Source organism: Amyelois transitella, chromosome 27 (genome assembly GCF_032362555.1).
Source record: "Amyelois transitella isolate CPQ chromosome 27, ilAmyTran1.1, whole genome shotgun sequence".
Classification (NCBI taxonomy): Eukaryota; Metazoa; Arthropoda; class Insecta; order Lepidoptera; family Pyralidae; genus Amyelois; species Amyelois transitella.
Genome location: NC_083530.1, coordinates 3,591,033 through 3,610,496, shown reverse-complemented (window position 1 = coordinate 3,610,496; position 19,464 = coordinate 3,591,033). Strand labels below are relative to the sequence as shown.

General features: G+C 36.1%; 1 protein-coding gene across 1 annotated transcript in view; it reads left to right on the top strand.

The window, feature by feature from the left end:
* Positions 1-19,464, top strand: part of LOC106140423 (irregular chiasm C-roughest protein) — a 49,182-nt gene that overhangs the window by 8,782 nt on the left and 20,936 nt on the right. The window contains exons 4-6 of the mRNA XM_060952051.1: positions 12,585-12,736; positions 13,064-13,155; positions 14,914-15,022. Of these exons, the coding sequence (XP_060808034.1) occupies positions 12,585-12,736; positions 13,064-13,155; positions 14,914-15,022 (353 nt within the window). The remainder of the gene's footprint in view (positions 1-12,584; positions 12,737-13,063; positions 13,156-14,913; positions 15,023-19,464) is intronic.

The window sequence follows — 19,464 nt, the reverse complement described above, 5'->3', positions numbered from 1 at the left end:
CGCAGAGACTACATAATTCCACTTGCCACGATCTTTGCACACTTCCTTCGCTTTATTCACATTTATTACTCTCTTCATTGGTCTTGGATGTTTATCTATATAAGATAAGTATATATTATAAAATATACATATTGTTGACTTCGTATCTCGTTTCGTCGTAATGCAAGTACCTTACTTCGAGGCTAACTCAATCTGTGTAATTAACCGCGTAAAAAATATAACAATTATTTCATACATCAATAATTACATCTTTATCCCCTGAGCCAGGTCATGGAAAGACTGAAGGACTACGTTCAGCCGTAGTATTTGGCTCAATGATGAAATTGAGATTCAAATTGCTTGACAAAGTGCTACCTCATCGCCTAAAAGTTCATTAGTCGCTTTTAACGACATCAAATGGAAAGATATAGAATTTAATTAAGTAATTACTGTCTCAATGTGAACAACGAAGTTTATATCTGACTCGCTATATTTGGGGAACGTGTGGAGCCGTAGACTGATTCGTATGTCGGATTCAATCTATTGTTAGAATCTGTGATGGTTTTTTAAAGGGCAGGGATAATAGGATAGGATAGGCTATATTAAGGTCGAGATAAGAGCATGGAACGTTCAGAGCGTCGGTGGCCAAATCAGTAAGGTGCCTGGTTAAAATGCGTGTGTCGCAAAAAGTCATAGTTTCGAATCCCGCCCCGGCCATGTACCAATGACCTTTATTCCGAAGTTATGTACATAACTTTGAATACTAACCAATGCCTTTACGGTGAGGTGAGGTGAGGTGAAAAACCTGTCAGTCTTTGAAGACTGCTGGCTCTGTCTATCCCGCAAGGGAAAACGTGGTTATATGAATGAATGAATGAGAACTGTAACTGTTGCTGTGAAAGTTGATGAAGTTTAATTATGAGGAGGTTTTAAAAATATTTAATTTATGTAGACATGTTTGCAGCGGGGTAATCTAACTATTCATACATATTTAAAGCTCTTTGAAATTCTGAATTTCATTTCTTTATACATGAAAAAACTAGGTAGAGGAATGCGTCATGTTTTTATACCGCTCAATGCAACTAAGAAATAAAAATATACATCAGATGTATTCATAGATAAAATTATTCTATTTAAAATTATTTTTGTAGCCATAGACAAAAGACAGTCTGTCTCGTTTATAGCGTTGCCTGAAAACGTACTTTTTCATAGCTCTTTTTATGAAGACATCTGTTTTCTTTGCTGAAGTTTTTAAAGAATTTGTTAAGGGTACTTTAAGGTTAGCTAGAATAAAATTGAATGTTAAAATATAACATTTATTCTAGGTGGGGTAGGCAGATACGTTTCTTCTAAAATTTTATTATACACATACATAAAATCATAGATAGACAGAGCCAAGACTTAAAATTATTGATAGCCCACGTTCTACTGTTTGGCTTAATGGTAAAGTTGAGATCCAAATGGTGATACATTGCTAGCGCATAGCTTCTAAAACCTTAATTCATATGAAAAATCGTTGAAATCTCTGTTAGAAAACCATGAATTTATTTTTCGTGAATTTCAATATGGGTGACTTTTCAAACCATTATTTCAGTATAGCATAAACATTAATTTACTTATTGTAAAAAGAAACTGCCGTGTGGTTCCCGGCACCAATACAAAAAGAATAGGACCACTCCACTCTCTTTCTCATGGATGTCGTAAAAGACGACTAAGGGATAGGCTTCCAAACTTGGGATTCTTAGTTAGGCGATGGGCTAGCAACCTGTCACTATTTGAATTTCAATGCCATCATTAAGCCAAATAGCTGAACGTGGCCATTCAATCTTTTCAAGCCTGTTGGCTCTGTCTACCCCGCAAGAGATATAGACGTGACCATATGTATGTATGTATGTAAAAAGAAAAGTCTTAAAAGAATAGCTAACATCACAATGTAATAAAACCTCCCCTTTGACCTTAGGGATTAGAAAAATAGGTGCTTCAAAGCCTCCGCAAAAATCGATAGTTGAAGTAATAGGGTTGCACCCTTCATAAAATATTCTGAAACGCGAAATAAAAGCGTTGGATCACTTGAGAGATACCCTCGACTATGATTCACCATTAGGGTTGGGAAGCCATGGGAATATTGGTGTGTTGCCATTGGCACCTCGTGATTCGATCATTTTGTATTTTACTAGACATTCGCCGTAGACCTCCCGATTATTTTCAACGCCATCTAGTAGGAAATTTCAATACTACAGTCATATATTTCATTATTATCTTGCCAACTATTGAACTGATTTTGATCCTAACAAATTATAAAATTGTAGTAATATTTCCTACGTTTATCTACCAAGTTCATCAAAATTAGGCCAACGGTTCGAAAATTACAGTTATACATACCGTCCTGGCAAAGGGAGAGTAATGAATGTGGATGAAGCGAACGAAGTATGCAGAGATAGTGGCAAGTGGAAAGATGTAGTCTCTGCCTACCCCTCCGGAGAAGAGCCGTGATTTTATGTATGTACATATGTACATACATACATACATACATATAGTCACGTCTATATCCCTTGCGGGGTAGACAGAGCCAACAGTCCCGAAAAGACTGAATGGCCACATTCAGCTGCTCTGCTTAATGATGGAATTGAGATCCAAATAGTGACAGGTTGCAAGCCCATCGCCTAAAAAAAAGGATCGCAATTTTATAAGCCTATCCCTTAGTCGCCTTTTACGACACATACCAAAATATAATTTTGTTCCAAACGTTTATGATTCGATTAGTCTTAGTATTATATTTAAAAGTATAATTAATTGTTAAATTTAACACAATTAATACTACAACATAATTATGTGCACAAGATTTTGTGGGTGGAATCGAAAGGATCAAAGAGAATATACCATAATATTGAAGTAATATTCTATTGAAACCTTAGTGCTGTTACCGAAATAGCTTGCCAGAGACATGCGTCTGATAAAAAGAAGCCAAACCAGGTTACGCAAATAAGTTGAGTTATTTTGGAGAATTTTTATTTTAGAACGTCGCAGGGAAATTTCATACATATGTAGAAAAAGTATTGTGAATTTATCTCTTACATAATATACAGCGCAAATAGTCTGAAGACTGAAAGACCATGTTTAGCATACATATCATCACGTATACATCCCTTGCGATATCTGTAACCGGAATAGATTCTTAGGAACGAAACTATGGACACCAAACAGAGCTAAATTCAAAGCTAATATTCCCTTATAATATTCCAAGGAAGCAGTATCTTACACCATTAAAATGTTCATTTATTCAGCACACGTACTAGTTAACACTTCTATCGGAGTATCCCTACAATTGACTTGTGAATAATTCAAAATGATAACGATTCTTATGCCGTTATTAGAATCTAGCTTTTGTCCGAGAATTTGATACACTTATAATTCTACATACATACATACTTATGGTCACGTCTATATCACTTGTGGGATAGACAGAGCCAACAGTCTTGAAAAGACTGATAGGCCACGCTCAGCTTTTGGGCTTAATGATAGAATTGGGATTCAAATAGTGACAGGTTGCTAGCCCATCGCTTACAAAAAGAATCCCGAGTTTGTAAGCCCTTAGTCGCTTTTTACGCCATCCATGGGAAAGAGATGGAGTGGTCCTATTCTATTTTGTACTGATGCCGGGAACCACACGGCACTAGTTATTTACACAACTAAATATACTTCATTTAAACTAAGATTACCTCGTTTATGATGCCATGACGTCAAACCCGTGTCATTCATAAGTCCTAGACTTGTTCTATAAATAAAAGGGTTAAAATCTGTGGCACTTAGGACATTATATTTGAAGTAAGTTAATTAAATTTATGCTTACGTCATAAAATGTCTTTGATCAGCTAGTAGACCGGTACAGAATGCCAAACGGCATAAAGTCCGCCTTTTGTACATTTTTGTTTTGTGCAATAAAGTTTTAAATAAAAAAATTTACAATTACTGTGATAACGTTCTCATGTTAACAAAATGACATTTATACTTGTAGTTGTATACCACGTCTTACTCCTTTACGAATTTGACAGAGACAATAGTCACAAGCTTCGAAGACAATATTGTTTGATTTGCAAGCAATATTGTCAGTTCCCGGCACCAATAGAAAAAGAATAGGACCACTCCATATCTTTCCTATGGATGTCGTAAAAGGCGACTAGGGAATATTATATACTTATATACTTGGGATTATTCTTTTAGCCGATAGACTAGCAACCTATCACTATTTGAATCTCAATTCTGTTATTAAGTCAAACAGCTAAGCGTGGCCTATCAGTCCTTTCAAGACCGATGGCTTTGTCTACCCCGCAAGAGAAAAAGACGTTATTATATGTATGTGTGTATTGTCAGTTGTGACCTTTGAAGTAAAAAGCCCGCGTCACGGTTATTAAAATTAAAGATAAGAGCATATACAGAATACGTGGATATAATTGGGAATAGATACGTCAGATGTAAAATGATAAATACGATAAGTAAAAAGCCCGCGTCACGGTTATTAAAATTAAAGATAAGAGCATATACAGAATACGTGGATATAATTGGGAATAGATACGTCAGATGTAAAATGATAAATACGATAAATCACGACCTCTTTCCAGCAGGGCCAGGGGTAGGCAGAGACCACATCTTTCCACTTGCCACGATCCCTGCATACTTCTTTCGCTTCATCCACATTCTCCACGCAAGCTCGGCGGTTCCGGGTACTCTTGACCTGACCTTTTGCTAGAAGGTCTCTGTATAATAAATATATAATGAGATAAGAGAAGATGAAACATTTCAAAGGCAGCTTTACTTGCTGTACTTTAGAAGCAAGTCTATGATTTCCTCGTTCTTAAAGCAAAAGGAAAAATATTAAGCAAATTAGCCAGGGCTAAGCCCGGAAAGATTTGCAGAGTTACATCAAAGTAAACTTAATTAAATATTAATATTAAAGTGTTTTACAAAAGATGTTTTCGTTGTACCAATGACGTGAAAGAAAAGCCTTTTCACAAAGGAAAGTCGGACAAAGTCAGGCGCGGCCGCAAATTGTGTGCCCACAACAAGTTTGCTGGTCACGACGTGTGGTACAAGATTAAAGTTAAGAGCGATATTTGTTACACATACATACATATTTCACGTCTATATCCCATGCGGGGTAGACAGAGCCAACAGTCTTAAAAAGACTGTTTGGTCACGTTCAGCTGTTTGGCTTAATGATAGATATTTGTGATAGATGGATAGACTTTTTTTCGCGACACGCTAATGTTATTGAACTTAGTTTTATTTTACACACCTCTGTCCGAGAATCAATATTAAACTTAACTGCACTTAGATTTCCATAAATTGCATGATCCTTATTTATAAAAATAACTTCCTTCGCGGATAAAGCGAGGAAAAAGAAAAAAATAAGCTGTATAAAATGCCATAGTAATAAGATAGATGTTATTTTCTCAGTTCTTAAACGCTCAAACGAATTTTGTTTTGCTTAGTTCATTCATTCATTTATTCATATTGTCACATCACCCTTGCAGAGTAGACCGACCCTTTAAGAAAATGAGAGTCCACGCTCAGCTGTTTGGCTTTATGAGAGAATTGAGATTGAAATAGTGACAGATTGCTAGTCCCTCGTTTAGTAATTTAGATTACTAGAGTTAAGACAAAAGGCTTGGCTTTTCCTCACCAGTGGAACATTTACACCACCACCCATGGTTATAAAAACCTACCGGTCATAACAGCTGAATCATGGGTGGAGTATGTTTCTTTGTCGGTTCATTTCTCCAACGGCGAAATGAACCAAGAACCATACATACATACATATGGTCACGTCTATATCCCTTGTGGGTAGATAGAGCCAACAGTCTTGAAAAGATTGATAGGCCACACTCAGCTATTTGGCTTAATGATAGAATTGAGATTCAAATAGTGACAGGTTGCTAGCCCATCACTTAGTTAATTATATTATTGGAGCTTATAACACAAAAGGCTTGGCTTTTCCTCACCAGTGGAACATTTACACCACCACCCATGGTTATAAAAAACCTACCGGTCATAAGAGCAGAATTATGGGTGGAGTACGCTTCTTTCTCGTTTCATTTCTTCAACAGCGGGAAGAACCAAGAATATATACATACATACGGTCACATCTATATCCCTTGTGGGGTAGATAGATCCAACAGTCTTGAAAAGACTGATAGGCCAAGCTCAGCTATTTGGCTTAGTGATAGAATTGAGATTCAAATAGTGATAGGTTGCTAGCCCATCGCCTAAAAAAAGAACCCCAAGTTTGTAAGCATATCCCTTAGTCGCCTTTTACGACATCCATAGGAAAGAGATGGAGTGGTCCTATTCTTTTTTGTACCGGTGCCGGGAACCACACGGCAGCCGGGAACCACATGGTACAAAAATATAAATAATATAAAATAATAAGACCAAGAATATAAATATAATAAACACAAGTTTCCAAATTTAAATAAAATATATTTTATATCGCTAAAACTTATTATTTGGGCCAAGCGAAGTAGTAAATTCGAACGCCGACGTTGCTCACAAAAGTTGTGTCATTTGCGCCAACTATCTGCATGTTGGTCCTCTGTCAGTAAGAGGTGCTTCTCTTGTTTGTTATGTGAATATAAATTATTTTGTAAACCGTGTGGTTCCCGGCACCAATACAAAAATGAATAGGACCTCTCCATCTCTTTCCCATGGATGTCGTAAGAGGCGACTATGGGATAGGCTTACAAACTTGGGATTTTTTTTAGGCGATGTGCTAGCAATCTGTCATTTGTTGAATCTCAATTCTATCGTTAAACCAAATAGCTGAAAGTGGCCCTTCAGTCTTTTCAAGCCTGTTGGCTCTGTTTACCCCGCAAGGGATATAGACGTGACCATATGTATGTATGTGTGTATATAAATTATTGTTTTTCAACAAGGTGTTCACTCCAGCCCATAGCACGCGCGGTGCTGTTTTCATCGCGCGATAAACTATCGCTGTTTATATATCGGAAAAAAGTATAGTTTCAAAACCTACCGCAGCCCTTTACTCGTACCAATCAATGCCGCGTGGTGCCGTGGTGGTGCAATGTCGTAAAAGGCGATTAAAGGATAGGCTAATAAACTTGGGACTCTTTTAAGGAATGGGCTAGCAACCTGTCACTATTCGAATCTCAATTTTGTTGTTAAACCATACATCTGAACGGGACCTTTCATTATTTGATACTGTTGCCTCTGTCTACCCCGTAAGGGATATAGACGATATTATTTATGTATTTATGTGTTTTAAGAATACAACCGTGAGTACACTACGACGAGAGTCCATTAAGTTATTTAAAACCAGTCGACATTATTACCTTAAATACTTCAGCGGATCGTTTTAGCGAAGTTCAAATCTCATATGAACAAACAAAACTGTTCTACCGTTGAATGTCTCCAAGTAAATATTTTAACTTTGAACTTTGTATAATATGAGCGTATTTGAAAAGCTTTTAATTAAACGACTGTTTGTGTGTGATAAATATATGTAGCTTTTATAAGATTTAATTAGAATGGGAACACTCCATCTCTTTTCAGTGAATGTCGACTTTGGGAATAAGCCCATTCATCTAGTGCTAGCGTTTGCCTATAAATCAATAGATGAATGGTTCTTAAACTTGGGATTCTTCTTTTAACTAGAAACCTGTCACCTTTTGAATCTCAAGTTAACCAATAAGCCATTCAGTAAACGTGGTCTTTCAGGCTTTTTGAGACTGCTGGATTTTTCTTGTAAAAGTGATATTTTTCCATACACATCTCTCCCAAGTCTAAGCGAATACTATTTTATTTTTGTAGAAATGTGTGAGAATGGTTCTGATAAGTCTGGTTTTAGGGCAAAATTAAAGTAAAGTACCTGTTCTCATATCCCATTATGATTTACACGCATAAAAGTGATGGCGACAAGGTCTTCAAATAATATAAATTACTTAATAACATGCATACATAAAATCACACCTCTTTCCCGGAGGGGTAGGCAGAGACTAGGTATATCGTTCCACTTGCCACGATCTTTGCATACTTCCTTCGCTTCATCCACATTCATTACTCTCTTCATGTAAGTCCTAATATAATAAACCTAATTTAATATTTCACGAGAATTTCCAGTTTTAATTTTAACGCCTCAATGTTTTATATTCATTCAAAAGACGATGAGAAAGTCCATTTCCAAAATTCAAAATTAATTTTAAACATCTATGAATAAAAAAATAATGAGCAACTTTTAATTAGACATCATATCCATAAACGCAATATTTTAGGTAGCTATCAATCAATTAAGATTAAAAAGTAAGTATGTGTAAAATATTCTCAGGCGTGACGTCACGCTAAAGAACGTTTTGCAAAAGGCGTTTTGGACTCGCCCAAATAATGTGTTACGTACTTCGTTGTATCTCAGGCAGCTTTATGTTCATTGATGCGATTATTTTACCTATAAGTTAACTATAAAACTAAATGAATAAACACCATAACAAAAACCACTCATCATATCTATTATTGTTGCAAAATTACTCTTACAAATCATATGAGATGTGACGATTCAAAATGTCGCCCTTTGCAAGTCTCAGCGCGAATGTGTATTCAAGCATAACAAATTCAGACAATTCCCTTAAGATGGAAATACACGGTGAATGTGCTGCGTGCGCTGAAAAAGAGTAATATGTCTCAGTCGATTATGCTTTGTACCAAATTCTGGTTTAAAATTAGGTATTATATCGGGGAAATAAATGAACTTTGAAAAGGCCTATATCATTCTTCACTTGACAAATCTTTAATACTTTTTAGAGAGGTAGAAGATAAAACATATAGTAAATATAGACATATTATTTATTATTATATTACTGCTAATAACACAGTCACTTGCTGATTTTTTTTTACTTAATTAACTAGTTCCTTTATTGTTTGCCAGTTGACTGGAAGAGATCCCCTCATGGAATAAGTCCTTTTATAACTATGTACTATATCTTGTAAGTGTGTAAATTTCTGTTCAATAAAGATATTACAAACAAACAAATGATTTTGGTTAATACTTCCCGGAACATTCATTTGAATCGGGAAAAAACGTACGTCTCCGGTTTTTTATTAATTAATAATAAATAATATAGGTAAGTATGCCGGGATCGTGGCAAGAATACAGTTGTAGTCTCTGCCTACCTTTCCGAGAAAAACGCGTTAAAATATCCATAGATTTTATTGAACTAAAACAACTAATGTTTCTAATGAATATAGGTAGAGAATAACTTTATCCTATAAATCTACTTGAAATAGGTGTAAATGTGAGTTATGAACTAAACCTAACAATTGGAAAACTACCGTGCGAGCTGTGAAAAACCCAAAAACCATTTAACTCGGAAACTATTAGGATAAATCAGAACCTCGTACATAACATTAAAAGTTGAACTGTAAAGTACGTTTCACACTGTGCGATTTGAACTAAGTAATACTCGTAAGAAAAAGAAGTACCTACTAGTCGTTCCCCCGGACTTGGACCTCGCGAACCTTTAAATATTTTTTTTTAAATTAAGATAATTATTACAAAAACTACTTAACTGATTCTGATGCCCTACAAACTTTTAATTCTACTGACAGATCCTTCATATATTTCAACGGTTCGAAAGTCATCGCGTTTCAAACATATATACAAAAAAAATATTTTCGGCTCAAATTGATCAGTATTGCAATTACTGTTACATTATTATGCTACTCCTGTTTTATCTCAGTTAGGCACACTACATCTTTCACCCTTTACTATAACCCTGGGGTATTAAAAAAAAACCATTTTATCCAGTTAACAGGGACAAAGTTGGTTGATCTTTTACATCATCCTCCTTGCCTGGACTCTGATTGCAGTCCTCATTTCACTGAACAAGAGTCTGAGCCCACCTGTGAGAATGATCCTAGATTTGTTAATACAGGTTTTTACACAAAACGACTAACAGCTGACCTCCGCAACGCACAAAAATTTTTTGGTAGGTTCTGGGCCTTGAAAATGTTTATCAGAATAAGCTCCCTTTGTTCGTTTGTGAGTCCGATCCTCACACTTTATCTTCTCGATAAATCTTCATAAAATTTGGCAAACATATCTTGACAATGATAAGGTTCCGAGAAGGACGCAGGATACTTTTGTTCCTGGAAATAGAACTGTGTACGTGGAATTTGCATTATGCGACAATGACACTTCATAACTTATGACTTGCGAATTAAATGATACTGTTACATTAGTTTACTGTACCTCCGACTTACCAACTTCACTCGCCCACTCGTCCAATGTGTCAAGACAAAAGTTAAACCACCTACAAAGTTGGTACCGTGGTTAGAACTTTTAAATATGACCGAGAGCAGTTTTGCTTCGACACAGCCTTTAAATTGAGTTATTTTATAGTTCCACATTTGGGTATTTAGTTGTGGTTGGTGGGTTAACGACTTTCTGAATTATAATGAAACCTATGTGGTAGATTTAGATTCTGAAGCTCTCAAACAACGGGATGGTAGTGTTATTTGTTTAGCGTGGTCCATGTTCGTAGTTTTGACTCCCTGGACAAATAGATGAGTGATTATACGTTTAACATGTTATTCAGTGACCCAATAGGAGTTAGTCTAATAAACAATACTTTTGACGCTATTGCAATTAACCGTCTGTAACACAAATATGTTGAAGTGGGTCCCAAATGAAACTAATCAAAGTCTATATTAAAGATTAGTTTCTTTTAAAAAGCAACTGAAAATAAAACAACTTTTTAATGCAGCCATTCAAAAAATAAATCAAACGTTAGTTAAACCGTTGTTCTAAATAGCTTTATTATGATATCGAAATATTCGAAATTCAAAAGCATTTAAGCGTTGATTGCGGTCGAGAATACAATAATTATTTGTTACCATTTCACCGCAAAACTATGTGATACTGTGCTTGTATGAATTTAACTTAAAAGCCTTTCATTTAGCGAGAGTGTTAAGTAGAGTTTAGTATTATTCGGACAAATTTTTTGGACAGTTGGAAATTGAGTTTTAAGTAGCATTTGCTTTTATTGGGTAGTGAGATCGCATCTTACCTATGTTTATCTATTCCTCCTTATGTTTATTGTACACACTTTGACTTATTCAACAATTAAGTTTTGCCGGCGACTTCGTTTTCCATAAAAATTCACTGACAATGTTTCACATCCTCTTTTAATGCTTTTTAAAAAAAAATTGGTTTAGGCGTAAAAGCGTTACATACAGACAGACAGAGTTATTACTAGGATGATTTCAGTTAAGCAAAGTCATTTTCCCGGTTTCAATACCAAAAAGCTCATGAATTGAAAATATAGTTTTATCAACATCCTCATTTCCAAGAACTGTTCACAACCTGAATACAAATGTTATACAGTTGTCTTAAACGCGTTAGTTCCAAACAGTTTGATAACTGGCTGAGCTCGCTGCATACTAATTGCTGTGTGCATCGCTCAGTGATTCAATTGAAGATGTTTCCAACTTTATCTTCCGGCCGTATTGGCTGCTAACAAGCTATTCAACGACTTTCACTTGTCTCTACTAGCGTGCGAAAATGACGAGTCTGATGTACTCGGCGTTTCTTTAGGTGCCGTGTGGTTCCCGGCACCGGTACAAAAAAGAATAGGACCACTCCATGTCTTTCCCATTGATGTCGATGACGCGATTAAGGTTCGTTCTTTGGGCTGTTCACTCATCGAGGCGATGGGCTAGCAATCTGTCACTATTTGGATCTCAATTCTATCATTAAGCAAAAAAGCTGAACGTGGTCTATCAGTCTTTTTAAGACTGATGGCTTAGTCTACCCTACAAGGGATATAGACGTGACCGTATGTATGTATATTTCTTTAGGCTTACGTATTTATGTATTATACAATGAGTTGCTACACATATATGCAAATAATCTTGTATTTATCCCTATTCAGGGTAGACAGAGCCAACAGTTTCGATAAGACTGAAAGGCCACGTTTAGCTGCATGGCTTAATGATGGAATTAAGATCAAGATAGTGTCAGGTTGCTAGCCCTTCGCTTCTATGAATGAACAGCCCAGAGAATGAACCCCAACTCATATCGATAAATCAGAATTAAAAAGATGCCCAGTTACCATTTGAGACGACCCAAGATAGAATAAGAAGACAATGTCATTCATATTAGGAGAGTAGACGGGTAAAGGCTACGGTAAAGGAGAAGAAGAGAATGACGGGAAAAGAAGATCGTCTTCTTAGAAGACCTGATATAATTGATTGTCTTACTTCTTCATCACAATTTTACACATACACATACACATATGGTCACGTCTATATCCCTTGCGGGGTAGACAGAGCCAACAGTCTTGAAAAGACTGAATGGCCACGTTCAGCTATTTGGCTTAACGATAGAAATGAGATTCAACTAGTGTCAGGTTGCTAGCCCATCGCCTAAAAAAAGAATTCCAAGTTTGTAAGCCTATCCCTTAGTCGTCTTTTACCATATCCATGGGAAAGAGATAGAGTGGTCCTATTCTTTTTTGTATTGGTGCCGGGAGCCACACGGCACTGTATATCACAATTTTGATGATTACAATTAATGACAAACTCTAAACTATTGCCGACAGGCGAACCAGCGATCCGCTCAAGATACGCCCGGCTGATAGTTCTGATGCCGCCAGAACCTCCTAAAATTCTCCAGGGTTCTGTCCTGAACACATTAGAAGAAATGGAAGTGGATATTGAGTGTGTGTCTGTTGGTGGAAAGCCTGCTGCCGAGGTAAGAACAAGGTTGCAGTTGTGAAGTCAAAATTCTAGGTCTGCTTAAAACAAATTGTCAATTTTGGAATACATTTAATTACGTCTGAAAGCAAGGGATTGCTTGAGACAAAGCCAAAAGTCTTGATATTGAATGAAAAGCTGCGTTCAGCTGTATGGCTTAACGGTTTCTTTGCTTTATTCAATTCAAATCTCTTTATTGCTTTTTTATTTTGTGGCGTATTACGACGAAGCCATGCAATACAATAAATGAAGTCAAATTTTTTGGGAAAAACTTTGCCATACATATTAAATTAACAGTGATTATTAATTAAAAAATTGTTCACAGATAACCTGGGTGGATTATGAAGGTGGGGTCATCACTCAAGGAGTCACATACACGGTTGAGCCGATGTCGGATGCAAAGAGATTCACAGCTAGGTATGTCATCAACGATTATATTTCTTGATTTTTTGGGGATTATACCTTAGGAAGTAGAGAACTTCTTCAGAAGTCAGCGCTAATAGTGCTTAAAAGAGGTTATAATTGGTTTTGGCATACTGAGCAGATGTAGCGTAATGCGCTATAAGGCGAGTACTTCTTAGGTTAGTTTATGCTAATAGTTGGTATGCTTAAAGAAATATGCCTAAAAAGTTATGCCAAATAATATTATGCGTAACAATTATTAGGCTAAACAAAGGTATGCCATGTAAAATTATGACAAAAAAAATTTATGCTAATCGATAGAGAACCGGTTACAGGTGGCTGTACTATCATCTAAAAGAAAAAAACAAATTCACAAGTATCGCCCTTGATTGATGGATATTTATCTGTTTATATAATCTGTATATATTTATCTCAACTAATCCCAATCTCGAATAATATAATATTATAAATAAGAAAGTAAATTTATTTATTATATATATCTCTTCACGAGTTTCCTACTGAATCAACTTTCTTGAAGAATCTGGAGAAGGATATAGGGTAAAAATTATAATTCCAGTAGGCTTTGCCAAACATCTGTATCTTTTGTAAGTGACGCTAAATTTGTCGCTTTGTGTAGGCGATACTTATTTTGTCACTTTTATGCAGATGGCGCTAAAGTCACGCTTTCGAAGTCGCGGGTAAAAGCCAGTATATCTATCTATATTCAAGGAGATTACAATCATATACATGCATAAAATCACGCGTTTTGCCCGGAGGGGTAGGCAGAGACTACATCTTTCCACTTGCCACGATCTCTGCATACTTCCTTCGCTTCATCCACACGAATACAATAAATAAGCTTATTATTTTTCTTCTCTCCTTTAAAGTACTATTGCTACTTAATAAATTTGTTTTTAAAACAACACAAATAGAGCAAAACTGCTCAGTTGAGCGCAGCGCACCTTAATTGAAATTTAAATTCACCTCCAATGTTCAACTATTAATATTTATGAAGTTTGACAATTAGCGACACCTCGGCTGTTATAAACAGTCGATAGTTCGCAAAGATGCTTGAAATGGCTCTATCCCAACTAATTATAATAAATGCGAAAATAACTTTATTTGTTCGTTGGTTTGTTTGTAACCTCGTCAGGGCTTATCTACTGAACTGATCTTCTTGAAATTTTGCGTATTTATAATTTATTACGTCTGAAGAAGGACATGGGGTACCTTTTATCCTGGTTCAAACTATACTTCCCGTGAGATTTGCGAAAAACCTGTATTCTTTTGTAGGTGGAGTTTTTGTCGCTTTTTGTAGATAGCGTTTGTTCCGTTGGTTTAAAAAGGAGGTGATGATTTTGTCCCTTTTTTGTAGATGGCGTTAAATTCGTCGCTATTTGTAAATGGAGCTAAATTTACGCGGGCGCAGCTGCGAGTAAAAGCTAGTTTTAATAATTAATCTCGTCTAATATTATAAATGCGACAATAAGGTTGTTTGTTTGTTTGTTACCTTTTCACGTGTTATTTACTGAATCGAACTTCATGAAATTTCGTGTATTTGTAATAAAGAGTCTGGAGAATGACATAGGGTACCTTTCATCCCGGTAAAAACTAAAGATATGCGAAAAAATTGAAGGTTCCATGGTCAAAGGACTCCCCCGGACTCTTCTTCAGATTGGTGAATTGGTGAACATTTTCACCTGGAATAAAGCCGATATTACTACAATAGGAGAAAAATGATATTACTCCAAAAAAATTATACTCTTGTTTCAGATCCATTCTTCACCTGCGTCTCCAAAGGCATCATCATAACCAAACATTGACCTGTCAAGCACAGAACACTGCAGACAGGGCGTACAGATCTGCTACGATTAAGATTCAGGTACTTTTATACCTTCTACTTTGCTTTGTTATCCAACTCTTTTTATAGCGGCCAGTCCCTGAAGCATGACGCGTTTTTTGTCGCACGGAAAGCTCTTGCCGTTTCGCTTTTTAGTATGACGTGAAACGAGACAGCGATAGTTTTTCGCGCGATTAAAAAGGTCGCGCGTGCTATGTTACGGGTGCAGTTTGTCCTATCATTTGATATTTGTAATAGCCTACTACTTCCTTCATATTTTACTAGAGACCGCCGGCGACTTCGTCCGCGTGGAATCAATCTCATGGAAACTCCGGGATAAAAAGTAGCCTATATATATTTTCTGTTTTTCTTTTTCTTACGGTGCAATAAAGAGTCTATCTATCTATCTATATGTTACTCTGGATCTTAAACTACCTACATACCAAATTTCAAACATCCATCCATACTGACATACTCACAAACTTTCGCATTTATAATATTAGTAAAATTATTTGATAAAGCCTCGATTGAATTTTCAATTGTTGGAAAAATATAAATAAACGTTTTACATGTTGAAAATCTGAGTTAAAGTATGAAAGAATGGAATAGACATAGTAGTTACAGATTTTGAAAACCTATAAAACTCGCCATCTTTATTTCCAAACATGAGAATCTTCTATCAACGCAAACTTGACTTTAATCTCAGCCAGTTTAAATTCAATAAATTCTTCTAATCCAATTTTACGTTCCATTAACTGTCATTGTTATGTTTCATTTGTCACCGCTACCTTAGTCCCAATTGTAGGTAGTTAGAATAAGAATAGAATTCTAGCATCTACTCTTCTAATTTTAGATTGATTAGCTCACATTCATCACAATAATCTTAATAAGATATTGAACCAACTCCCTAGATATTAATTAAAATGGCAAAAAATATAAGTAATTGCTAGATCTACGATCTCCGTTTTAAATAAAGCCACAAAAGTGTGAATTTTCACCAATGCTGATACTGGGGACAAAATTAAACTCACAGAGGGAATATACCATAAACCCTTCGCCATGTATTTTCAAAGTTTTGACTACCACTTTGTTTCCAAAATTGGGGATCCCAAAAATGAGAAAATTTGTAACGGCGATTAAGCCCGCATTTATTTAAGACTTTATCGGTAAAGTTCTCACAGTTTGCATAATTTTAGTATTAAGATATTAAGTGCTACAATTTTAGAAGATTTACAAAGTTGATTTGAATTATTAGGTTTAAAATAGAATAGTTTAGATGCTTATGTTAAATCTTCTTCCTCCTGACGTTAGTTTCGTCCGATTCATCCTCATCTTTCTGAAGAGAGCCCGGGGTGGGCGGCCTTTTGATCACGATCCCGGAATGAATTAAATCAGGTTTTTAACACCTCGATCAAAAATACGCTTTTTAAAAAAATCCTTTAGTAAAAATACCTATACTGATTACCAAGAAATCTTTCTAAAGAGAAATTGCAAGCAATATTTATCCACCCACAGAGACCAAAATGGAATAATAAATTAAATTAATTTCTCAGAGATATCCTTCTTTAGCGATATCATGATAAATATGTGCTTATTCTTTATTACTTTAGGATTTTTCCTCGAGTAATCCCGGGGGAAGCGATCGGTCAATGGAGTTTCTTTTACGAGGACGATATTATTTGCAAACGTTTCTGGAATACTAATAGCCCGCTACGAGTGGACGTGATTCTGCAGGAAATATCAGAATTATATTGTTTTTATAACATTATACACACATTATTTTGTTACGTTAATGCGTAGAAATTTTCAGTTGTGCGTTGTATCTGATCCGACTCAAAAATTATTGCGTAGGTTCTTCTTGATGTTGCTGGATAGAAATTTATGATGTATTTTATCGAACATCCAAAAAACATCACTTAATCAGTGACCCGGGACTGAAACCTGAGTGGAAAAAGTGGAAAAAGTTTGAAATAAACCAAATCCAGATCTGACGATCCAAGAACTTAACCACTGCGTAACTCGCTCGTCTTTCAATCGTTATAAGTCACATAATGATATAAAAATACAGCAAAATACACATAATACCATGCCAATTTCCTGGGGAATGAAAAAAAGTACCTATGTAACTTTATCATTCCACTTTACTCAATGTGCATACGTAGGCGCTTAATGTACATTCATCAGTCGCTTAATGCAAGCTCGTGGCTCTAAATTACCTGACTTTTCGTCAAAACGTCGCCGATTTGATCAATACTTTGTCAAATACAATAAATTTATATAATACAAAGTTAACCGAACATAAATTACTATAAGCCGAACCAATATAAGAAATAAAGAAACAGATGGTTCAGGAAAAAATCTCACCGCAATTTGGGTTGAGTCGGAAAATCGCCAATTCGACTCGCTGTGCCGCCAGCGTAATATGAGCTCCAGGTTTTAACATCACAATTGAAGGGCGGTTTATATGGTCCGTGAACGATCCGTGGTTTTGAATTAGTAATAATTTTGAGCAAAAATATAAGTATTTATTTTTTAAATTAATTATGATAGATGATTATCGCCTTGTGAAAGAATTTATCAATGAAAAAAGAAAGAATTATCATATGAATTTTAGAATACTTTTTTCTAGAAATTTCCACTGGAGATAAGCTATATAATTCTGGACTGCCTATATGAGGCAATGGTAGTGCGCTTGTGTTTGAGTGAAAAGATCCTAGGATCAAACCACGGAAGGTTTTGAAAAACGTGTCAAAATGTACTTTTTCTGATTGTTTTGGGTGGCGAATGTTTATCTTTGTCAAGCATTTACAAAACTAAGTATCGTTTAGTAAGCGATATTTATCCGTTCAGTAGTTTTGTCGCAAAACTGGAAGAGCAATATAATTCATTCGCAAAAGCATTCATGATATAATTAAGATTTAAAAAGTAAATCAATCACTTCTGAATTTAATTTGTACTCTACAAATTAAATTCAGAAGTGATTGATTTAATTTGAGATCAAATCACTAAAATATATCCTCTTACACATCTATATATAATCTATTTTAGTTTGCAGTCGGTTCCGTGTAAATCACCCTTATCTTCATCCGAGGTTAGGACGGATCACGAAAGGTCAGGCTAGCTTGGTCACGGCTTGCACCAGGAAAGTGAAAATAAGAGGTTCTAATTCTGCGACGATTCTACCAGTCAGCGCGAATGGTGTGTCAACGAATGTTTGAAATAACACCACTGTTTCTGGCACAGAAATTGAACAAACATACTCGAAGAAAAAATATAATAATACTAGCTGTGCCCTCGACTCCGTCCGCGTGGAATAGTTATTTTGGGCATCATTGAAGCCTCAAGGGTGAATAATTTTCCCCTTTTTTTCACATTCTCCATTATTTCTTCGCTCCTAATAGTTGATGTGTGATGTTATAGGTACCTATAGCTTAAAGCCTTCGTCGATAATAATTTTTCAATTTAATCCAGTAGTTCCTGAGTGCCGTGTGGTTCCCGGCACCAATAGGTACTAAAAGAATAGGACCACTCCATTCAGACATCTTTCCCATGGATGTCGCAAAAGGCGACTAAGGGATAGGCTTACAAACTTGGGATTCTTTTCTAGGCGATGGGCTAGCGACCTGTCACTATTTGAATCTCAATTCTATCATTAAGCCAAATAAATCAACGTGGCCATTCAGTCTTTTCAAGACTGTTGGCTCTGTCTACCCCGCAAGGGATATAGACGTGACCATATGTATGTATGTAGTTTCTGAGATTAGCGTGTTCAAACAAACTCTTCAGCTTTATACGAGTATAGATTGTACATGAAAGTACGTGCCGTGTGGTTACCGGCACTTAAGAATGGGACCACTCCATCTCTTTTCCATAGATGCCGTAAAAGGCAACTAAGGGAAAGGCTGATAAACTTGAGATGTCCCTTGCGGGGCAGACAGAGCCAACTGTGTTGAAAGACTGATAGGCTAACTGATATAAATAAACATCCATATCCATATGCTAGCCCATCGCCTAAAAAGAGAATCCCAAGTTTATAAGAAAGAAATTTCTTTTTTTTTTTTTTATATACTGGACAAATTACACAGATTGAGTTAGCCTCGAAGTAAGTTTGAAACTTGTGTTACGAGATACTAACTCAACGATACTATATTTTATAATAAATACGTATATAGATAAACATCCAAGACCCAGGCCAATCAGAGAAAGTTCGTTTCTCATCATGCCCTGGCCGGGATTCGAACCCGGGACCTCCGGTGACACAGACAAGCGCACTACCGCTGCGCCACAGAGGCCGTAACCTATCCTTTAGTCTCCTTTTACGAGATCCATGGGGAAGAAAAGAAACGTGGTCCTATTCTTTTTTTTATTGGTACCGGGGAACCACACGGCACGATATATTTAGGGATTGCCTGAGTTTAAATTGTAACTAAATATTGTATAACTATTTCCACGCGCACTAACCTTATCTCCGCCAATACTAAATT